Here is a 19,292-nt window from a genome sequence, read left to right as displayed (position 1 = left end):
GGACGGGGAAATCGCAGAGGCACCGGGAAAAGACTAGGGGTGAGGCTAGACCTGAGTTGAGCAGCCCACGATCCCCATCGGGACAGAGACCTCCGACTCACGCTGAGTGGAGTAATCCTGTCCCGTCCGCACGAGCCTCTCCAGAGGTGTGCATGCTCTCAACGCCAGAGGCAGCTCAGGCCGCGTGTGAGATATTGACGCTTCTGGTGCCCGCAGCGCCGCAGCACTCGGTCCCCCGGTCCCACGGGAAGCTGTCCTTGATTGCCCACCAGTCTTCCCCAAAGGAGTCGGAGATTGAAGCACCTTCCCGGGTTGAGGCACCTAGCAGGGGTTCACGACGCACATTGACCCCGCGTCATGATTCTGCCATGAGCGTTTCCCATTCGTCGGGTCCTGAGCGCTGTCGTGCCGGAAGAAAGAGGCGACACCATCCCTCTTCTTCTAGCGACTCCGAGAGGAATAGGTCGCGACGCCGTCGGCACCGATGCTCCCACTCCAGGACCCGGCACTGTAGAGGTCAGGCTCGCAGCGCATCCCCGCGTTCCCTAGCACCGAGGCACTGGGCCCACGGGTGCCACGGACAGTCCAGATGCAGCTCCTCAGACGTTTACATCTCGTCCTCCTCCAGGTCGAAGTCCCGGAGCCGTCACAATCGGGACCATTCCAGCCGTTCTTACGGCACCGTTCACTTTTCCCGAACCTCGGTGTCAACGCGCAGTCGTCTATCCCAGGGACGACCCGTGCCGCCGGACCAACCTGAACCTCCGGCGCCCGACGTGCCTCTACTCCAGACTGTGCCATGGCAGGGTCAGTGGTGTCAGCTAGCGCCGTGGCCTCAGGCTCCGGCGCACCTCGGTCCTTGCTCTGTGGCGGGAGCTTCCCAGGGCCGCCCCGCATCGCCGTGGTACCGGGATCAAGCTGTGGGTGCCGATCCTCCGACACCGGCTTCGGCACCGGACCCCAAAGTAGAGCTCATGGTGCCGCTTGCTGTTGACGGTTCTGTACCTTCCACCTCGACGGCGCAGGGCGATTTGGTTGTGGTACCGCCTCCCTCTTCGCAAGAGAACTTTAAGGCCCATCAAGAGCTGCTTCGGAGGATGGCAGCCAGTCTCGAGCTCCGGGCCGAGGAGATGGAGGAGCCCTCCGACACACTTTTTAATGTCCTGGCCTCCTTGGTCCCGGGGCGTGTGGCACTCCCGTTTCATCAAGAAGTTGCCAATATTACCGCTGGCCTTTGGCAAACGCTGGCCTCCCTTGCCCCTATTTCCAAAAAGGCTGAGAGGGAATACTTCGTCCCTGCCAAAGGTCTTGAGTAGCTCTACACTCACCCAGCCCCTAACTCCCTGGTGGTAGAGTTGGTCCACCACCGCGAGAGGAATGTTCAGCCTGCGCCCACGCCCAAGGACAGGGACGCTCATAGACTTGACTCTTTCAGATGAAAGTCTTACTCATGGACGAGTTTCCAACTCCGCGTGGCCAACCATCAGGCGCTTCTGGGCTGCTACAAGTTCAACCTTTGGGGATCTCTCCCAAGTTTGAGTGTTTCCTCCCTGATACCGAGGCGAAGGAGTTTCGGGCGCTTGTCCAAGAAGGGGCGACCGCGGCCAAGGCGGCTCTCCAGGCTGCTTCGGATGCGACGGACATGGCCGCTCGCTCCTTGGCTACAGCTGTCTCCATGAGGTGAGCATCGTGGCTTTCTCTCAGGACTCTCCTCTGAATCCCAGTCGATAATGCAGGACCTGCCGTTTGATGGCAAGGCCCTGTTTGCTGATCAAACTGATACCCATCTGCATGGGATGAAGGATTCCTGTACCACCCTTCAGACGTGGGCCTGTATGTTCCACCTGCAAAGGACAAGCCCAGGCCTCAACCGCCCGCTCCACAAGCTAGGGGTAGCTATGAACCCCCACCTAAGCGACAGAGGGATCAGAGGCATTGGTCACAGCACCAATCCCTTTTGGCCCAGCGACCTGGTGCCTCGAAGGGCAAACGCCCCAGGAAACAGCGGTTTTGAGTTGTTGAGGGGGATCCCCGGGCCTGTTGCCAGTGTTCCCCCCACCCAGTTAATAAAGTTGCCTTTTTTCAACTGTTTATTAGGTTTCCGACTCCAATGGTCCACTATAACAATGGATCAATGGGTCCTCAGCACCATCTCCCAGGGGTACAGGCTCCAGTTTGTGGCAACCCCTCCCAACTGCCCCCTGTCACGGTGCCACACGGCGGTTCCGGAGCATGCCCTCCTCCTCCGTCAGGAGGTACAATGCCTCCTTTTCTTGGGAGCGGTGGAAAGGTTGCCTCGAGAATACCAGGGCAAGGGGTTTTACGCCAGGTATTTCCTCGTTCCCAAGGCGAAAGGCGGACTTCGGCCCATCCTCGACCTGCGGAATCTCAACCAGTTCCTGGTGCGTTACAAATTCCGCATGGTGTCCCTGGCCTCCATTATTCCATCCCTAGACCAGGGGGATTGGTTTACGTCACTGGACCTCCAGGATGTGTATTTTCACATCCACATTTCCCAGGATCACAGGCGCTACCTCCGTTTCCTGGTGGGACAGGACCACTTCCAGTTTAAGGTCCTCCCTTTTGGCCTCTCTACGGCCCCCAGGGTGTTTACGAAATGTATGGCGGTAGTTGCAGCCCACTTCAGGAGGAAAGGGCTGCAGATCTTCCCCTACTTAGACGACTGGCTGCTCAAGGGCCGGTCTCGATCCCTGGTGCAGCAGCAGACGAGCTACCAGCTAGGCACCTGCGGTGTCCTAGGCCTGCTGGTAAACGAGGAGAAATCCACGTTAATCCCAGTTCAGCGCATAACCTTATAGGCGCGCTGCTAGATTCCTGGGTAGCCTCGGCCTTCCTCCCAAGGGACAGGTTCGAGGCGCTCAAAGCTCTCATCGCCCAGATCACAGCCTTTCCGGTAACCACAGAACAGGTGTGCCTTCAGGTCCTAGGCCACATGGCAGCATGCACCTATGTAGTGCGACATGCCAGGCTTCGAGTGAAGCCCCTCCAGCTGTGGTTGGCCTCCAGGTATTCGCAGGCCAGGGACAGCCTGGACATGGTGGTCACAGTGCTGCCCAGGGTGGTGGCAGGTCTCCAATGGTGGTCCCTCCGGGGTATCCCCTTCCGGGACCCTCCTTCCTCACAAGACCTAGTGTCGGACGCCTCGGACCTGGGCTGGGGAGCGCACGTGGGGTTGTAGTCCCCAGGAGACTTAGCCCTCCACATAAATGTCAGGGAGCTCAGGGCCATACGCCTCGCCTGCATGGCATTCCGCCACCATATCCAAGAGAGGGTACTCAGAGTCCTTACGGACAACACGACCGCCATGTACTATGTCAACAAGCAGGGCGGTACGCATTCCAGGGCCTTATGCCAGGAAGCCCAGCTCCTGTGGGAGTTTTGTACAGCCCACAATGTACTCCTGCGGGCTTTTTACCTGCCGGGCAAGAGCAACTCTCTTGCGGACCGCCTGAGCAGGGTATTCTCCCAGCAGCACAAGTGGTCCCTTCATAGGGACGTGGCCAGGTGGATCTTCCTACAGTGGGGCACTCCCCACGTAGACCTGTTCGCCACTGCCCAGAATCGACAGTGTCCTCGATTCTGCTCCAGGGCGGGGCAGGGCGACGGGGCGATGTCGGATGTGTTTTTGCTCTCATGGTCGGGGCCCCAGTTGTACACCTTCCCGCCCTTCCCCTTAATAGACAAGGTGTTGCAGAAGCTGAAGTCAGACGGAGCGAGGATGATCCTCATAGCCCCGGATTGGGCCCGTCAGCATTGGTACAGGTCCCTCCTGCAACTCTTAGCGGCCCCTCCTTGCAGGCTGCCGCTATGCCCGGACCTCCTCTCCCAGGAGGCAGGACGTCTCCTCCATCCCAACCTAGCTGCGCTCCATCTGACAGCGTGGCTGCTTCATGGTTGAATGCGGAGGAGGGCAGGTGTTCTGAGGACGTTAGGAGGGTCCTGCTGGAAAGTAGGAAACCCTCCACATGGCGCACTTACCTGGCTAAGTGGTATAGGTTTTCTGTGTGGGCGAGGGATAGAGGTTCCTCTCCCTCCTCTGCACCTATCCAACAGGTCCTCGATTACCTCCTGTCCCTTAGGACTCAAGATCTCGCGCCCTCCTCTATCAGGGTGCACCTGGCGGCCATCTCGGCCTTCCATCCCCCGGTGCAGGGCCTGTCTGTGTTCTCATATCACATGACGGCCCGGTTTCTGAAAGGGTAAGACCAGGCATTCCCTTATGCCAGACCCCCAGTCCCGCTCTGGGATCTAAACCTGGTACTCTCCCGCCTCACAGGGCCTCCTTTTGACCTCTGAACCCTGACCTCTGAACCGCCATATACGGTCTTTCATAAGGACAAGGTTCAGCTCTGCCCTCACCCTGCCTTTTTGCCAAAGGTAGTCTCGGCTTTCCACATGGATCAGGATATTTTCCTCCCGATCCTGTGTCCTAAGCCCCATTCCTCCAATGAGGAACGCCGCCTGCACATGTTAGATGTGCGCAGAGCGCTGGCCTTTTACCTGGACAGAACCAGGCCCTTTAGAAGGTCCCCCCAGCTTTTTATTGCTTCGGCTGAGTGCAGTAGGGGACGACCGGTCTCCACCCAGATCTCAAAGATCTCCCGCTGGATCACTTCGTGCATTCGCACCTGCTATGACCTGGCAGGGGTTCCCCCGCCTCTTATAGTGAAGGCTCATTCGACGAGAGCCTAGGCCTCGTCTGCAGCTTATGTGGCTCATGTCCCTATTCAGGACATCTGTAGGGCTGTTATTTGGTCCTCTGTCCACACTTTCTCATCGCACTATGCGATCGTCTCCCAATCACGGGGTGACGCTGGGTTTGGTAGAGCAGTGCTCCGCCCAGGAAACCCTTGACATTTCATACTTACACTCCTACCCGCCTCCATCAGGGATAGCTTGGAGTCACCTAACATGAGCAATCACTCGAAGAAGAAAGGACAGTGACCTGTTCCGTAACTGGCGTTCTTCGAGATGTGTTGCTCAGGTGTATTCCACGTCCCACCCTCCTTCCCCTGTGTCGGAGTTGTCTGGCAAGAAGGAACTGAGGTTGGGGGGAGCACGCAGTCCCCTTTATGGCGCGATATGTCGGCGCCACTCCAGGGGTCGCAGCGGTGCTCCCCCACTACGGATACTGCTAAGGGACAAACTTCCGGTACCGATGCACGTGGCGAGCACGCACACCTATAGTGGAATACACCTGAGCAACACATCTCGAAGAACGCCAGTTACGGAACAGGTAACTGTCCTATTCCCATGAAGTAATATAATCTCCCATGAATCTCTTTTTACAATTAATATCTCTCTGTCTCAGCTGATAGATTGCTGGATTAAGAAATGTCAGAATCTAGAGATTCCTATCAGTCCAGACTTCAGTCTTATAAACATTTTGGGAGATCCCTATGAAATTCGCCAGTGGAACACAGATGGGTTACCACGTGACTATGTGTCTACCGAGAATGGGATTCTTGTGACTCGAGGGCGACGCTGGCCACTGATGATTGACCCCCAGGATCAGGTGAGCACTGATTGTAAACTGTACCGATGCAGCTCCCTTTCCAAAAATTCAACTCCTCCGGAAGTTTTTGTACCAGACAGTTCTAACACTTGACACCTTTTTCTTTGTTGGCTTGGGGCCAGATCCTCAACTCATGCAAATCAACATTTTTCAGTAGAGCTATAGTGACTAACACCAGCTGAGCATCTGGTCCATACGTTTTCAATATGAGATCTGTGATTAAAAATAAAAAACACGATAGTGTTTCAGGTATTGCATGGACTCTAATTTAACATTCTCATTCCAATCAAAATTGGAATAGGTTTAAAATAATTAATAGAGTACTATGAATCTTTACCAAGAGGTTTCTAACTATAAATAACATGGAAATGATTGTGCAAAATGTGTGCTATTAAAACCCCTCCACAATACGAAAACTATAAACTATATTGCCAACAGAGGAAAAACAGGATTGTGTCCAGTTTTCATTAAAGGCCCAGGGATGAGTCTCAAAGATGGTCAAAGCTATGAAAAGAGTTTCATAAAATGAAAGACTGTGAAGACTATTATTATTGTTTAACCTAAAAAGGAGGAAAGAAAAAAACTGCATATACCTGCCTCACAACTGGTGTTTATTTTGTGCTATAACTTTTTCACCACATATTTTTGTGGTTTTCTGAATCCCCTTAATTGACCTAGTGCTAAACAACCATTGAACCACAGCCAATTTTGTTAGGACAATTTCCTGCATTGTTCACTCCTTTTCCCTCACTTGTGATTATTGGAAGCGGTAGGTGAGCACAATGAAAGAATTTAGAATGAAAAACCTTTTTCAATTTAATTTTTACATTTAAAACATTACAAGTATAAATCTATTTTAGGGTCCAATCGTGACAGTGTGGATATTCCTTCCTTCTTCACTCAACCCTGCAGCACCACCCTTTCCTCTTCCCTAGACATCATACAGGTCTCTCTTCATGGCCTGGTGTCCTTGCTGGAGGAGAGGGGCTGCCGACTGAATGGGCCAGGTCGTATGGGTGGGTCAGGTGAGCACAGGGATTGCTCCTTCCTAGTGCACAGCTCGTCCTAAAGGGGATGAATGGGAGGCCAATCCTGCCTCTCCACACCAGCCTTGGGTGCAGCAGGAAGAGTAATCTACCCCACACAGTGTGTGTAATCTCACTGGAAGCTGCCCTCTGAGATATAGTCCCGCATGGAGCTCCTCTTGGTTTGGTGCTGCCTCACGCTACTCCCCGAAATGATTCTATTCCTTGAATGGCACAATCTGGACCTATAAAGGCCAATAAAATACGAGCAGTACCAGCACAGCTGAATATCACACCGTGCAGTGTAAAAGCCTTAGATATTACAAATACAAGCAAAAACCTTATTTTCTGGTGATGCTTCTCAGGTGTAAAGAGTTCGTGCATTTAATTTACTTTTCCTGATCAAAGCAGTGGTCTTAAGAATTGCACTTCTGAATATTGAGGTAAACGTGCTAATTAACCTTCTGGTCAAATGTGACACTTAGCCAGCCTTAGTGATTACTCTCTTGTTTCCTACATAGGCAAATCGGTGGATAAGAAACAAAGAAATGAAATCTGGTTTAAAGATAATTAAGCTTACAGATGCTGGTTTCCTGCGTACGCTTGAGAATGCTATTAGATTGGGTTTACCTGTTCTTCTAGAAGAGGTATGTATCTTTTATCCATAAACTTAAATTATTATCATTGTATTTCTATCTCTTTTAATATGTTGGAATTAGTAGGAACGTCGTAATCAAAATTTTCGTCTATGAACTTCAGTTTTTTCTGGCCACAAAATCCCAGAACCACTGGGGATATATGGGATGTATTAGCAGGAGTGTTCTAAGCAAGACACGAGAAGTAATTCTTCCGCTGTACTCCGTGCTGATTAGGCCTTAACTGGAGTATTGTGTCCAGTTCTGGGTGCCACATTTCAGGAAGGATGTGGAGAAATTCCAGAGAAGAGCAACGAAAATGATTAAAGGTCTAGAAAACATGAGCTATGAGCGAAGATTGAAAAAATTAGTTTGTTTAGTCTGGAAAAGAGAAGACTGAAAGAGGACATAACAGTTTTCAAGTACACAAAAGGTTGTTACAAGGAGGAGGGAGAAAAATTATTTTTCTTAACCTCTGGTGATAGGACAAGAAGCAATGGGCTTAAATGGCAGCAAGGGAGGTTTAGTTTGGACATTAGGAAAAACTTCCTAACTGTCAGGATGGTTAAGCACTGGAATAAATTGCCTAGGGAAGTTGTAGAATCTCCATCACTGGAGATTTTTAAGAGCAGGTTAGACAAACCCCTGTCAGGGATGGTCTAGATAATACTTAGTCCTGCCATGAGGCCGGGGACTGGACTAGATGAGCTCTCGAGATTCCTCCCAGTCCTGTGATTCTATGATGCTAAGTGGCCAAATGGGGATTCCCCTGGCAGAGGGGAATTCCTGAGGTCGCTTTAATATATGTTGGGGGTGAACATGGTATTTCCTGGGATCATGGGACTCCCAGAGGTGATGTAAAGCTACCGTTTCTCACAACTCCCTCCTCTAGGGTCCTGTGGTTGGTGTAGCTGAGCTAGGCTTGAGGATTATGGATGTAGTACAAGTCTGTTATTTATTAGACTAAATGCAAAATTTTTAAGTCATTTCCTATGGAAATTCGAATCTTGGAGAGTTTTAAGGAGAAATTTGAAGGAAGATAAATGAGGTAGCTCTATGGATATTTAAGGGGAGCTCCTCCCAAGGCATCATGAGAGAAAGCGTGAAGGTGCTTTTTTTAGAATTTAACAAGTGGGCAATGGAGGCTGGTAACATGAGGCGATTGGAGGTGAGAGTCAACATCTTGATAGAGAATGAGTGATAAGTTGGGGGGGATAGGCTGTAAAGGCCCTCGAAAGTGAAGACAAGCAGCTTGTGTTTGATGCGATAGAGAAAGAGAAGCCAGTGGAGGAATACAAAGAGTGGGGTGACATAGTCAAAGTGACATGCTAGAAAAATGATCTTTGCAGCATCCTTCTGAATAGATATGAGCAGGACAAGATTGCATTTGTCAAGGCCAAAGAAAAGGATGTTGCAGGAATCAAGATGTGAGATGATGAGAGCCTGGATGAGGGTCTTAGTTGTATGGATGGATAGGAAAGGCCATATCTTAGAGATGTTATGCAGAAAGAATCTGAAAGATTGAGATAGAACCTGTATGTGCAGACCTAGAGAGAGGACCAATTTAAAGATGGCAGCCAGGTTATGGGCCTGAGTGACAGGCAGGATGGTGTTGCCCACAGTTAACAAAAAAGGAGATAGTGCAATGGGCATGTGCAGAAAGATTCAGAACTCTGTTTTAGCCATGTTGAGCTTGACCTGATGGTTAGACATCCATGAGATGTCAGAAACATACTTCTTCGAGTGATGGTCCCTATGCGCATGGATACGTGTGTGCCCCATGCACCTGAGTTTGTAATTTTTTAGTAAGCAGTGTCCGTTGGTCCACATGTGCGCCTTAATTGTCCTCACGCTCTGAACAGTGTGTGTAAGGGATGGTGCGGACCAACACCTCTCCAATTCTTTCTGATCACCGCATGGTCTGAGTTGGAGTTCATACAGGTGGTCATATGGCACAAGGCATCTGGACCCTTCAAGAATCCAGAAAGCATATCAGTTTACTAGATCTCAGGATAGTCCATCAAGTCTGTAATGCATTCCTTCCACTGATCCAATCCCGACATGTTCAAATAATGTCAACATAATAAGGACAACATAACAACTGTCTTATATATAAACGAGTAGAGGTGAATGAGATCCCTTCCTTTTTGTATAGTGTCAGTTAACATCTGGAATTGGTGCAACCACCATCACATAACCCTTTCAGCAGCATGTTTACTAGGGGTTCAGAACTCCCTAGTGGACAGTCTCAGCAGAGATTTTTCCATGGACCACAAATGGGAGATTCACAATTCAGTTCTCAACAAGGTCTTCACCTAATGGGCAATGCTGTCCTGGGACCTTTTTGCCTCACATGTAAACAAGAAACTTCCTCTATCCTGCGTAGGCAAGGGCTCAAAGAGAGATACACTCCAGCTATCACAGAAGGATCTCCTGAGTTTTGCCTTCCCTCCCATTCCATTAATACTACAGGCCCCATGGAAAATCCATTAAGACAGAGCTCAAGTCATCCTCATTGTGCCTGACTGGCCACGACAGTTATGGTTTACAGATCTACTGAAACTCTAAGCTCAGCTGCCCATAAACGTCTGCCCATTTCCGGACCTTCTAACACAACACCAGGGCACTTTCAAGCACCCCAATCAGGAACCACTGTAGCCTGGTATTTGGATGGTCACTGGATGTAAGAGCACTTGTGTTCCAGAGTGATGCAATCCATCCTTAATCAAAGTAGGAAAGACTCTACTAGGATATGTTCTTATTCAGCTAAAAGAAGGTGTTTCTCCTCTTGTACCCAACAATACATTATCTCCAGAATCTGCTGGGTTCCCTGCTATCCTGAAATATTTACCCGTAAGTCGTTGGATATCTCATTTAGTTCTCTTCAGGTTCATTTAGCAGCAATCAGTGCTTTTCATCCTCCTGTTGATAACCATATGATCTTCATTCACCCTGTCAAACTAGATTTTTGAAGGGGCTTCTTTGACCCTTTCCACCACTGGTGAAGTTCGCACCCCAGTGGGACCTCAATTTTGTTTTTTCATCTCTCAGCAGACCTCCCTTTGAACCTCGAGCCCATCTGACTATGAAAGTGGCCTTTCTAATCATTGTAACATTAGTTAGACAAGTCAACTAGTTGAAAGCATGCATGGTGGACTCGAGTTTCATAAGAGTCAAACCATCCACTTACTGGTATTTTTTCCAAAACCACATGCTTCTCAGATGAAGAAAGGCGACTGCATTCTCTGGATGTCTGAAGGGCACTGGCCACTTGATCTCTATTTCATCCTTCTGTGAAAGTGGCCTTCGCAGTGGAAATAACATCAGCCTGGAGAGCTGTTGAATTACAAGCATTGTTAGCCAAACCACCTTATTATACCATCTTTCATAAGGATAACGTTTCTCTGAAATCTCACCCTAAGTTTTTACCAAAGGTGGTTCCAGAACTTCAATTAAATCTATTCACATTGCTGTTGTTTTCCCTAAGCCACATGCAGAGCATGTAAAGCAGAGCAAAAGCGGCATTCGTTGGATGTAAGCAGAGTTCTTTCATTCTATCTTGACAGAACTGCACACTTCAGAAAGTCTCCTAAACTGTTTGTAGCACATAGAGGAAAGGACCAAAGGTGAAGTTGTCTCAGAGCAAACGATCTTTAATTGGATTTCCACATGTATCAAACTTTGTTATCAGGTGACTGGAAAGACTCTATCTGTCAAAATAATGGTTCATTTGATGAGAGCTCGGGCCACTGTGATGACCGTTCTCAGGACATTTGTAAGGCAGCAGCCTGGTCCTCCATCCACACATTCACTCAGCAGTACGCAATTGTACAGGCTTTCAGAGACAATGCAAAATTTGGCAGAATTGTGCTGCAATCACTGTTCAACGACCCCTGGTACCCACCTCCAACAAGGGTCACTGCTTGTTGAGGGGGGTGGGGGAGAGATCATCAGCAATAAAATATATGTATACAGCTCATCATTAGAAGTAGAGATGGTTACTTGCCTGAACAGTAACTGATGTTCTTCCAGATGTGTTGTCTGTATACATATTCTATGACCCAACCCCCACCCCCTCTACTCAGTCTTTGACATTGGGCTCTGTAGGTGGCAAAAGAACTGGTTTGTGGTTGAGGCAGCCCCTCCTTTTAAGCCCTCAGTTGCTGGTGTGAGGATGTGCAGTGGATGTGCGCACACCAACAGTGGAATATGTATACAGTATACACCTCTCGAAGAACCCCATTTACTATATAATAAGTAACCATTTCTTCCCATAACATCCGTGTGATGAATTTCTGAACTGGCAACACTTTCAGTGCAACACCCTATTTTCTAAGAGAAGATTTTAATTTATATCCTCTGTCATTCTGTAGAAATAAGTCCATCAGCATCATACCTTCTGTCTGTTCATGGCCAAAGCACAAAACAAAAGCTTTAGCCCAGTCGGGATGTGTGTTTAGAAGCTCATACACACAAAGTATGATAAAGCACTCAGAAAATCACCTGTTTTCTTTCATTCACAATGTGTATGAGCCAGGGTCTCAAAATAGTCTCTGGAAAGATAGTTAAAAGGTTTGTCAGAAAGGCATATACAGCTTCTGTTAAACCAGATATTTTTTCCTATTCCTTGTTATGCTCTGGTTCAACCAGAAGTTATTGGGTTAGATGCAGGCATTATTGGGTGAAATTCTATGGCCTGTGTTAGGCATAGTCAGACTAGATGATCACAGTGATCCCTTCTGGTCTTAAAATCATTGAATATTTAGCAGCCAGGTTTTGGGCAAAGGTCAATAGTAAACTCCGAAGAAACTTGCAAAGCCACAATGTGGGTAAACTCCTTTGTCTTTCATAAAGCACTGTAAGATAGCTCTTCAGGTGTTTGATGCATTTCTCCCCACCCCCCAAAAAGCCTCCATTTCCTAGCACCCAAGCATGGATTATTTATCTTTATACTCATCTTTTTCTTTCCCTCCCTCTGAGAATCTTACTACTTGCCACATCCCTTAGTAAAGGGCCAGTGTACGTGTTGGGATGCAGGATGGGAAAATTGTTACCTTTTTAAAATTATTTTCCTTGATTAACATCTTCACTAGTCTGTCACTCACCAAAAAAATACATATATAACTGAATGGCATGTTTGCTCTGGGTGCATGTTTCAAAATTCATTCAGACCTAAGTGAAGTTGAAGTTAGAATTTTACTGACATTAACCTTGTTTGAGCAATTATTTATTTGGGAGTACATGACGAGGGGCCCGGCCAAGTGACTAGGTTGCTAGGCAATGAGCTAAGGTTCCACTGCAGAGGGGTTAGTACTGAATAAAGGACTCGTGGAGATATTAATAACAGAAAGGAAATGATCATAGAATACATTTTCCATTCTGCCTACCCAGAGTTGATTATGCCCTAGGTAGGAACTCAGTGAGTTTAAACTCAGAACTTTTTGAGTAAAATATCCCTCCCTTGAACGTAAGATTTTATTGTGCTTGAATAATTCAATCCTGAGTTAATTTTTAAACTTCAGACTTGCTACTAGGCCTGACTCAAACACCCTTTCCCCCCCTTTCACAAGCACTGAAATCAACCATGACAAAGTGTCTGTGGCTATAGCCCATGTATCATGACAGTGGTGTCACAGAACTGTAGTTTATTCAGCAGGAATAACTGTCCAATTTGTGAGTTACCCAACAATTTCTTTTAAAGTGAAAGCAGCACATATAGTTAATTGTTCACGGATATATTAAGCCTCAGTTATAATATTTTTCATTTGGCCCACAGACAGATATTTCTTGAATCCCATAGGCATGTCAGAGAAGCTATTCCTAGTTCTTCTGGCCCCAAGCTGTGACTATAAGCAGTCAGTACACATTGACTCGAGACCAAGGTTCTGATTTGAGTAGCCGTCAGGATCAGTAACTGCAGGAAAGAAAAAGATATGCATAAGTGAATTTCCACCAATGTGTCGTATGTTTGTCAGTTTTCAATACCAGAGGTAAAAATTCAATGCTGTATTCATTGGCATGATATATATGGCACTGGGATCTGATGATTCACAACTCCCTCGAAATTCAAATATATTTTTATTTTGATTTATTTTCTTACTTTTTATAAATGTGCCTCTTAAAAATTTGTATGCTCGTTTAAAAAAAAAAGAATCAGCAACACCATAATATGTCCTGTAGCTAATGGATAATAGAAAACATGGCTTTGTTTGCATATTAACAAATGTAAACAAAAAGTCCCGTACCCAATCCAAGAATTCCCAAGACACAATCATTCCTTTCAGAAAAGTGCAAGGTGAACACATATGCCCTGCACCTTGCTCTGAAAGTCAGCAGATCTGGAAGTGGCAAAGGCATGAATAAATGTACTGAGAGCCATGTCCAAAAAAAAAGTCTCATTCTTCTCAATGAGCATACATGAAAAAAGCACTCTTGCCCATCCCTGCTATCTGATCATCCAGAAACAAACATGGATCCAATGGAACCCCCATATCTTCATGTCAACTAAGAAAAAAATAGTCATATCCTCTAAACTAAGGGACAGATGTTATCCTTGCATTTTCCTGTGCCTGAATGCTATATGTATAGCCCTCAGCAAAGACTTTGATTAAGTGTGCTTAACTATTTTGCTAAATAGAATTGGTGTAAGCACACGTTGAAGTCTTCTGTTGAATTAGGACCATAATTCTGCCCAGTTTCCTGTTTCTGGTTCCCATAGTATAATGATTTTCTGTCTTGACTGTAGCCAGTCAGAGATACAGGAAGAATGGGGCCCCGGGCCCATAACACAGATAATAAAGAGCAGTGAGAATGGGCAAGAGAATCCCGTTATTGGACACAACACCCTCAGGTGCTGAGCGCTCTCCAGCAAAACACTTAAAGCACTTAAAGCTTAAAGTTAAACGTAAGCGTAATACAGGATTGGGCTAGAGTGCGCCGCATTCTCCGGGAGTGAGCCCATTGAGTCGGAGGATGCAGGGGTGTATGGGTCCTTCCCATATTTTGATCAAGTTTTGGAAATAACATTTTCATTACCGTTCTGTTTCTAAAGGGACATAACTATTTTTTAAATGTCTCGTGCCCTTTTTTTTTGCTAATGTACCATTATGTGGTTGAACATATGGAAATTATGGACAGTGAGTTTGGAATTTTATGACCAGAAAAAAAGTTAGGCCCAAATCCAGCAAAGACCTTCGCACGTACATAACTTTATGTACCCGAGTAGGCCATTGACTTCAGTGGGACTATTCATGTGCATGAAGTCATGCATGTGTTTAAATGGTTGTAGGATCAGGGCCTAGTTTTGTACTTTCAGTTCTCATGTAAGTAAAGAATATTTTCTTCCCTCTCTATGTGTTTGCTTTAACACTGTCTAAATTCTGTTACATCACTGATTTGTGCTCTGAGAGAGTTCTACAGTAAAACATGTAAGCTTGCTCCTGTTTAAAAAACAATGCATAATTTGGAGTGTATTTAATATCCATGGGATTTGGGCACATAACTCTGTTAGGCTCCTTTGAAAATCCAGCCACATCCTATAACAAAAATTAGAAAAGCAGAGAATAATAAGTGAACAGAAGAATATCATTGGGACCATCTATTTCTTCTGTGTTTGTTCAACACCTATCACAATGGAGTCCTGGTCCATGACTATGCTCCTAGCCACTACAAAAACAACGAGGCGCCCTTGTGGCACCTTAGAGACCAACAAATTTATTTAGCCAATACAGTAATACAAATCATAAATAATAATAATTATTCTTCTCCTTGCATAAAGTGGAGAGTGTTTTATTTAATTTTGCATTTTAGTAATTAAGTATTTCAGTTACCAGTTACATGTAGAAAATACCTTAATCTGGTTTCTTTTTCTAAAGCTGAAGGAAATCTTGGACCCTGCACTGGAGCCTGTTCTTTTGAAGCAGACCTTTGTTTCTGGTGGAAGAATGCTTATTCGCCTTGGAGATTCTGACATTGATTATGACAGAAACTTTAGGTTCTACATGACAACTAAACTACCAAATCCACACTACCTTCCAGAGGTATGATGCAGCATTCTAAATTAATGGCCTACAAATCATAATCAATATTACTAGAAGGACATTATCAACTTCTGTTGGCCCACATTATTACAGACCTTCCCATGGTATCTTTTATAATTAAAGTTTTAAAACAAGTGAACAGAAAAAAAACCCGTATCCTTTCATTCCATGAGTGAATGTAGCACAGTAGAGTCCAACATGGCCATGCTAGTGTATGTGAAAACATTCATGGACTTATCGACCATTCTGGTGAAGAGAGGTTTGCTTCTGCTGCACAGCATCACCAGGGTTGAGTCATGCCTCAGGGCTCAACCATTGTGTTGTGCCCCATATTGGAGGTTCAGAATACAGGGCCACTGGAATTGTTGGAATCCTGTATGTGGGATCTTCCAGAAGATCCTGCCTCCTGGAGGGGAGAGCTCTGTCACATGCTTCTCAAATATTAACAACATGACAGCATGACTTCCAGTGAAGACCCTCATTCACTAATGGACAAGCTGTATGGCCTATTTGAAGGACCTGTGGAGGGTACTCCTAATGGGCTTTCTTAGGAGATCCTACTGTCTGAAAAGGGATTGTTTCATTAGTGGTTCCTCTGAAAATCCACAACTAGTGAGAGCCTCCACAATCAACTCCCACCCAAAAACCTCACTGCAAGAAGGGTAGCACAGCTAGTAGGATTTCCTAGAAAATTTACAGATGTCTAACCCTTTCTAGACAGCTATGGGATCTAGCCAGATGCTGGATGGTGTAGGACTGGGTAACTGTGATGTAATTGCTTTGATTAAGGAGTTACTTGCAGGCAACTGATACACATTTTATTTCATAATTCTGTTACTTTATTTTGAGGTTCATATGGTCCTGTATTTTGTATTTATATGCTGTATCATCCAGTTTCCACACATAATATCGGCTGTTACTTTATTTTGAAAGCATTTTGAAAATCAAGCAATCTGCTGAAGTGCGTAACAGTAGAAACTCAGGTTTGAAAAGATGCACTGTCAGCTACGTGGGCCAGGGTATAAGGAGACCTCCATTCGGATCCTGGTTCTGATGTTGACTTGGAGTGTGACAGTAGCTAAGTCACCTAAGCCCTCTGTGTCTGTTAATTTGACAGTCACAGCAAATTAAAGATGCCCCCATAGGCCTCATGGTCTGAAGGACTAAGAACTGGGGTGGAAGCCAGGAATTTAGGAGTTCATTCTATTCCAAAATGTAGGCAACTGGTCATAATCATTCTTTGTTCTTATGTAGCACTTTAAAGGCATGTTTTATTTATGTTCACAGCCCCCCAGGAGACAGACAACTAAATTCCGTTTCTTACTACTCTAGCTTTTAAGTCATTGCGGTAGGCTGACTTTCAGAATAGCTGAGCACCACAACGTCAATTGAAGTCAGTCGGAAATGTTGGTGCTCAGCACTTCTCCAAATCCAGCCCTGCGTGTTTAGACCAGCTTGTGTGATTAGGCACTTCACTCTTGTTAGTACTTAAACAGCCACACACGTATGCATGCCACATCCTTCTTTAAGATCACGGCTTAAAAGTGATCCCTGTTTCTTACTGTGCATGCCCCAGGCTACTTTTCAAATATTCGAGTCTTTTGTACTTTATAGCTATATTTCTCAAACTTGCCATCCCTTATATTAGTCACTGCAGACTGGTTTCATGTGAAATTCAAAGTTTATAGCTAGGGCCTGTCATGGTGTGCACAGCCGGCCCCTCTTCTGAAGGCCAGTTGCCTTCCCAAACAAGTCCAGGGAGACATCAGCTTTGTGCAACACCCGTGTCCTTTATTCTTCAAGCATTTTCCCACCACCATTGTCCAACTATATACAATCTTTACAGGTTTCTCGTCTATTGCAGGCTGGGTCAGTAACCAGGACTTCCACTTCCCTTTCTGACTGACCTCTCTCTCTGGCTGTCCCGCGCCTTCTGACTCCTTCCCAGCCTTTGTAGCTCCTGGCCTATCAGGCTGGCAGAATAAGGCTTTTCATCCAGCCCCAATCGATCCCCCTTGATTGGGGCTGGCATGGCAGGGGCTGATTAGGTGTGTTTGCAGCAGCACCCTGCCACAAGGCCCATTTTGGTCAATTTCACGGTGATAGGATTTAAAAAATCATAAATTTCATGATTTCAGCTATTTTTCATGGCTGTGAATTTGGTAGGGCCCTATTTATAGTTTCAGCCTTTTTTGAGCTATGCCACTGGAAATGATTACAAGAACAATTATTGTGCAAAGTGAAAAACATCCTTTTATTTCATCCTCTCATCCCTCCAAAAGTTGAATCAAACTCCCAAAAAATCACTTTTGGACATAAACCAACCATGTGAAATTTCAGCTCAAATGGAAATTTTTGAGTAAGTTGTGAACAGCTGTAAATTAAAGTTTAGATTGGAAAAGCCTTCTCAGCCATAACTATATCTTCACTGTGGGTGCCATTATTATTCTTAACTAAACCCCTTATTTTATTGTAATATCCTACATAGAAATAATTTTTGTCATTTGTTGTGTTTATTCTACAGGTGTGTATTAAAGTTACTATAATCAATTTCACTGTAACCAGATCTGGCCTGGAGGATCAGCTGCTAAGGTTTATAACTTTTATTCCCATTATTTATTTCACAGTAGTTGCTTTTAAATGTTTAAGGTGACACCCAGATAAAATGAACAAGGAAAACAATAAAGAAAATGTTTTTCCACATATTTATATAAAGTACCAAGTCACAGTCACCAATAACTTAAGGACAACCTATTTCTTGCCTTAGTATGCATGTTTTCTAAGGTACCCAGATGGGTACCCAGAAATCACCTACTACAGGACAGGCCCAACAAGGACAATAACAGAACACCACTGGCCATCACATACAGCCCCCAGCTAAAACCTCTCCAGCTCATTATCCACAATCTACAACGTATCCTGGAAAATGATCCCTCACTCACACAGACCTTGGGAGGCAGGCCAGTCCTAGCTTACAGACAGCCCCCCAACCTGAAGCAAATACTCACCAGCAACTACACACCACACCACAGAAACACCAACCCAGGAACCAATCCCTGTAGCAAACCTTGTTGCCTACTCTGTCCCCACATGTACTCTGGTGACACCATCACCCACACCATCAAGGGCTCATTCACCTGCACATCCACTATTGTTATATATGCCATCATGTGCCAGCAATGCCCCTCTGCCATGTACATTGGCCAAACCAGACAGTCCCTCCGCAAAAGAATAAATGGACACAAATCAGACATCAAGAATGGTAACATACAAAAGTCATTAAGTGAACACTTCAATCTCCCTAGTCATTCTGTTACAGATTTAAAAGTCACTATCATTGAACAAAAAAACTTCAGAAACAGACTTCAAAGAGAAACAGCAGAACTAAAATTCATTTGCAAATTTAACCCCATTAATCTGGGCTTGAATAGGGACTGGGAGTGGCTGGCTCATTACAGAAGCAGCTTTGCCTCTCCTGGAATTGACACCTCCTCATCTATTATTGGGAGTGGACTACATCCACCCTGATTGAATTGGCCCTGTCAACACTGGTTCTCCACTTGCGAATAACTCCCTGCTCTCCATGTGTCAGTATATAATGCCTGCATCTGTAACTTCCATTCTATGCATCTGAAGAAGTGAGGTTTTTACCCACGAAAGCTTATGCCCAAATAAATCTGTTAGTCTTTAAGGTGCCACCAGACTCCTTGTTGTTTTTGTAGATACAGACTAACACGGCTACCCCCGATACATGTTTTCTAAAGCGTCTTATGCTGGGATAGGGTATATGTAATTCTTTAAGTATTGTAGTAGGAATCATCTATTTGTAAAGTATTGTAATAGGAATCAGCTATTTGTAACTCAGGATACATAATTACTTACATTTTTCTAATACTGTGTCTAATAGGCTAGATTTAAAAGTCATGACCCACCATTTGACTTTAGGGGGAGCTGAATCAAGCCCATATAATGAGCATTGAACATGCAGATGTGACATATGTGATATTGTTTGTATTAATACCAAATGACAATATCCTAAATTTACTCTGGGTTATAG

At 45.7% G+C, this 19,292-nt stretch overlaps 1 protein-coding gene across 1 annotated transcript in view; it reads left to right on the top strand.

Annotated features, from left to right (window-relative positions):
- Positions 1-19,292, top strand: part of DNAH6 (dynein axonemal heavy chain 6) — a 178,265-nt gene that overhangs the window by 101,849 nt on the left and 57,124 nt on the right. Inside the window, exons 52-55 of the mRNA XM_054032513.1 lie at positions 5,333-5,536; positions 7,083-7,208; positions 15,071-15,235; positions 17,760-17,827. Of these exons, the coding sequence (XP_053888488.1) occupies positions 5,333-5,536; positions 7,083-7,208; positions 15,071-15,235; positions 17,760-17,827 (563 nt within the window). The remainder of the gene's footprint in view (positions 1-5,332; positions 5,537-7,082; positions 7,209-15,070; positions 15,236-17,759; positions 17,828-19,292) is intronic.

The sequence above is a fragment of the Malaclemys terrapin genome, chromosome 6, assembly GCF_027887155.1.
Source record: "Malaclemys terrapin pileata isolate rMalTer1 chromosome 6, rMalTer1.hap1, whole genome shotgun sequence".
Lineage (NCBI taxonomy): Eukaryota > Metazoa > Chordata > Testudines > Emydidae > Malaclemys > Malaclemys terrapin.
This window is presented reverse-complemented; position numbering and strand designations above follow the sequence as displayed.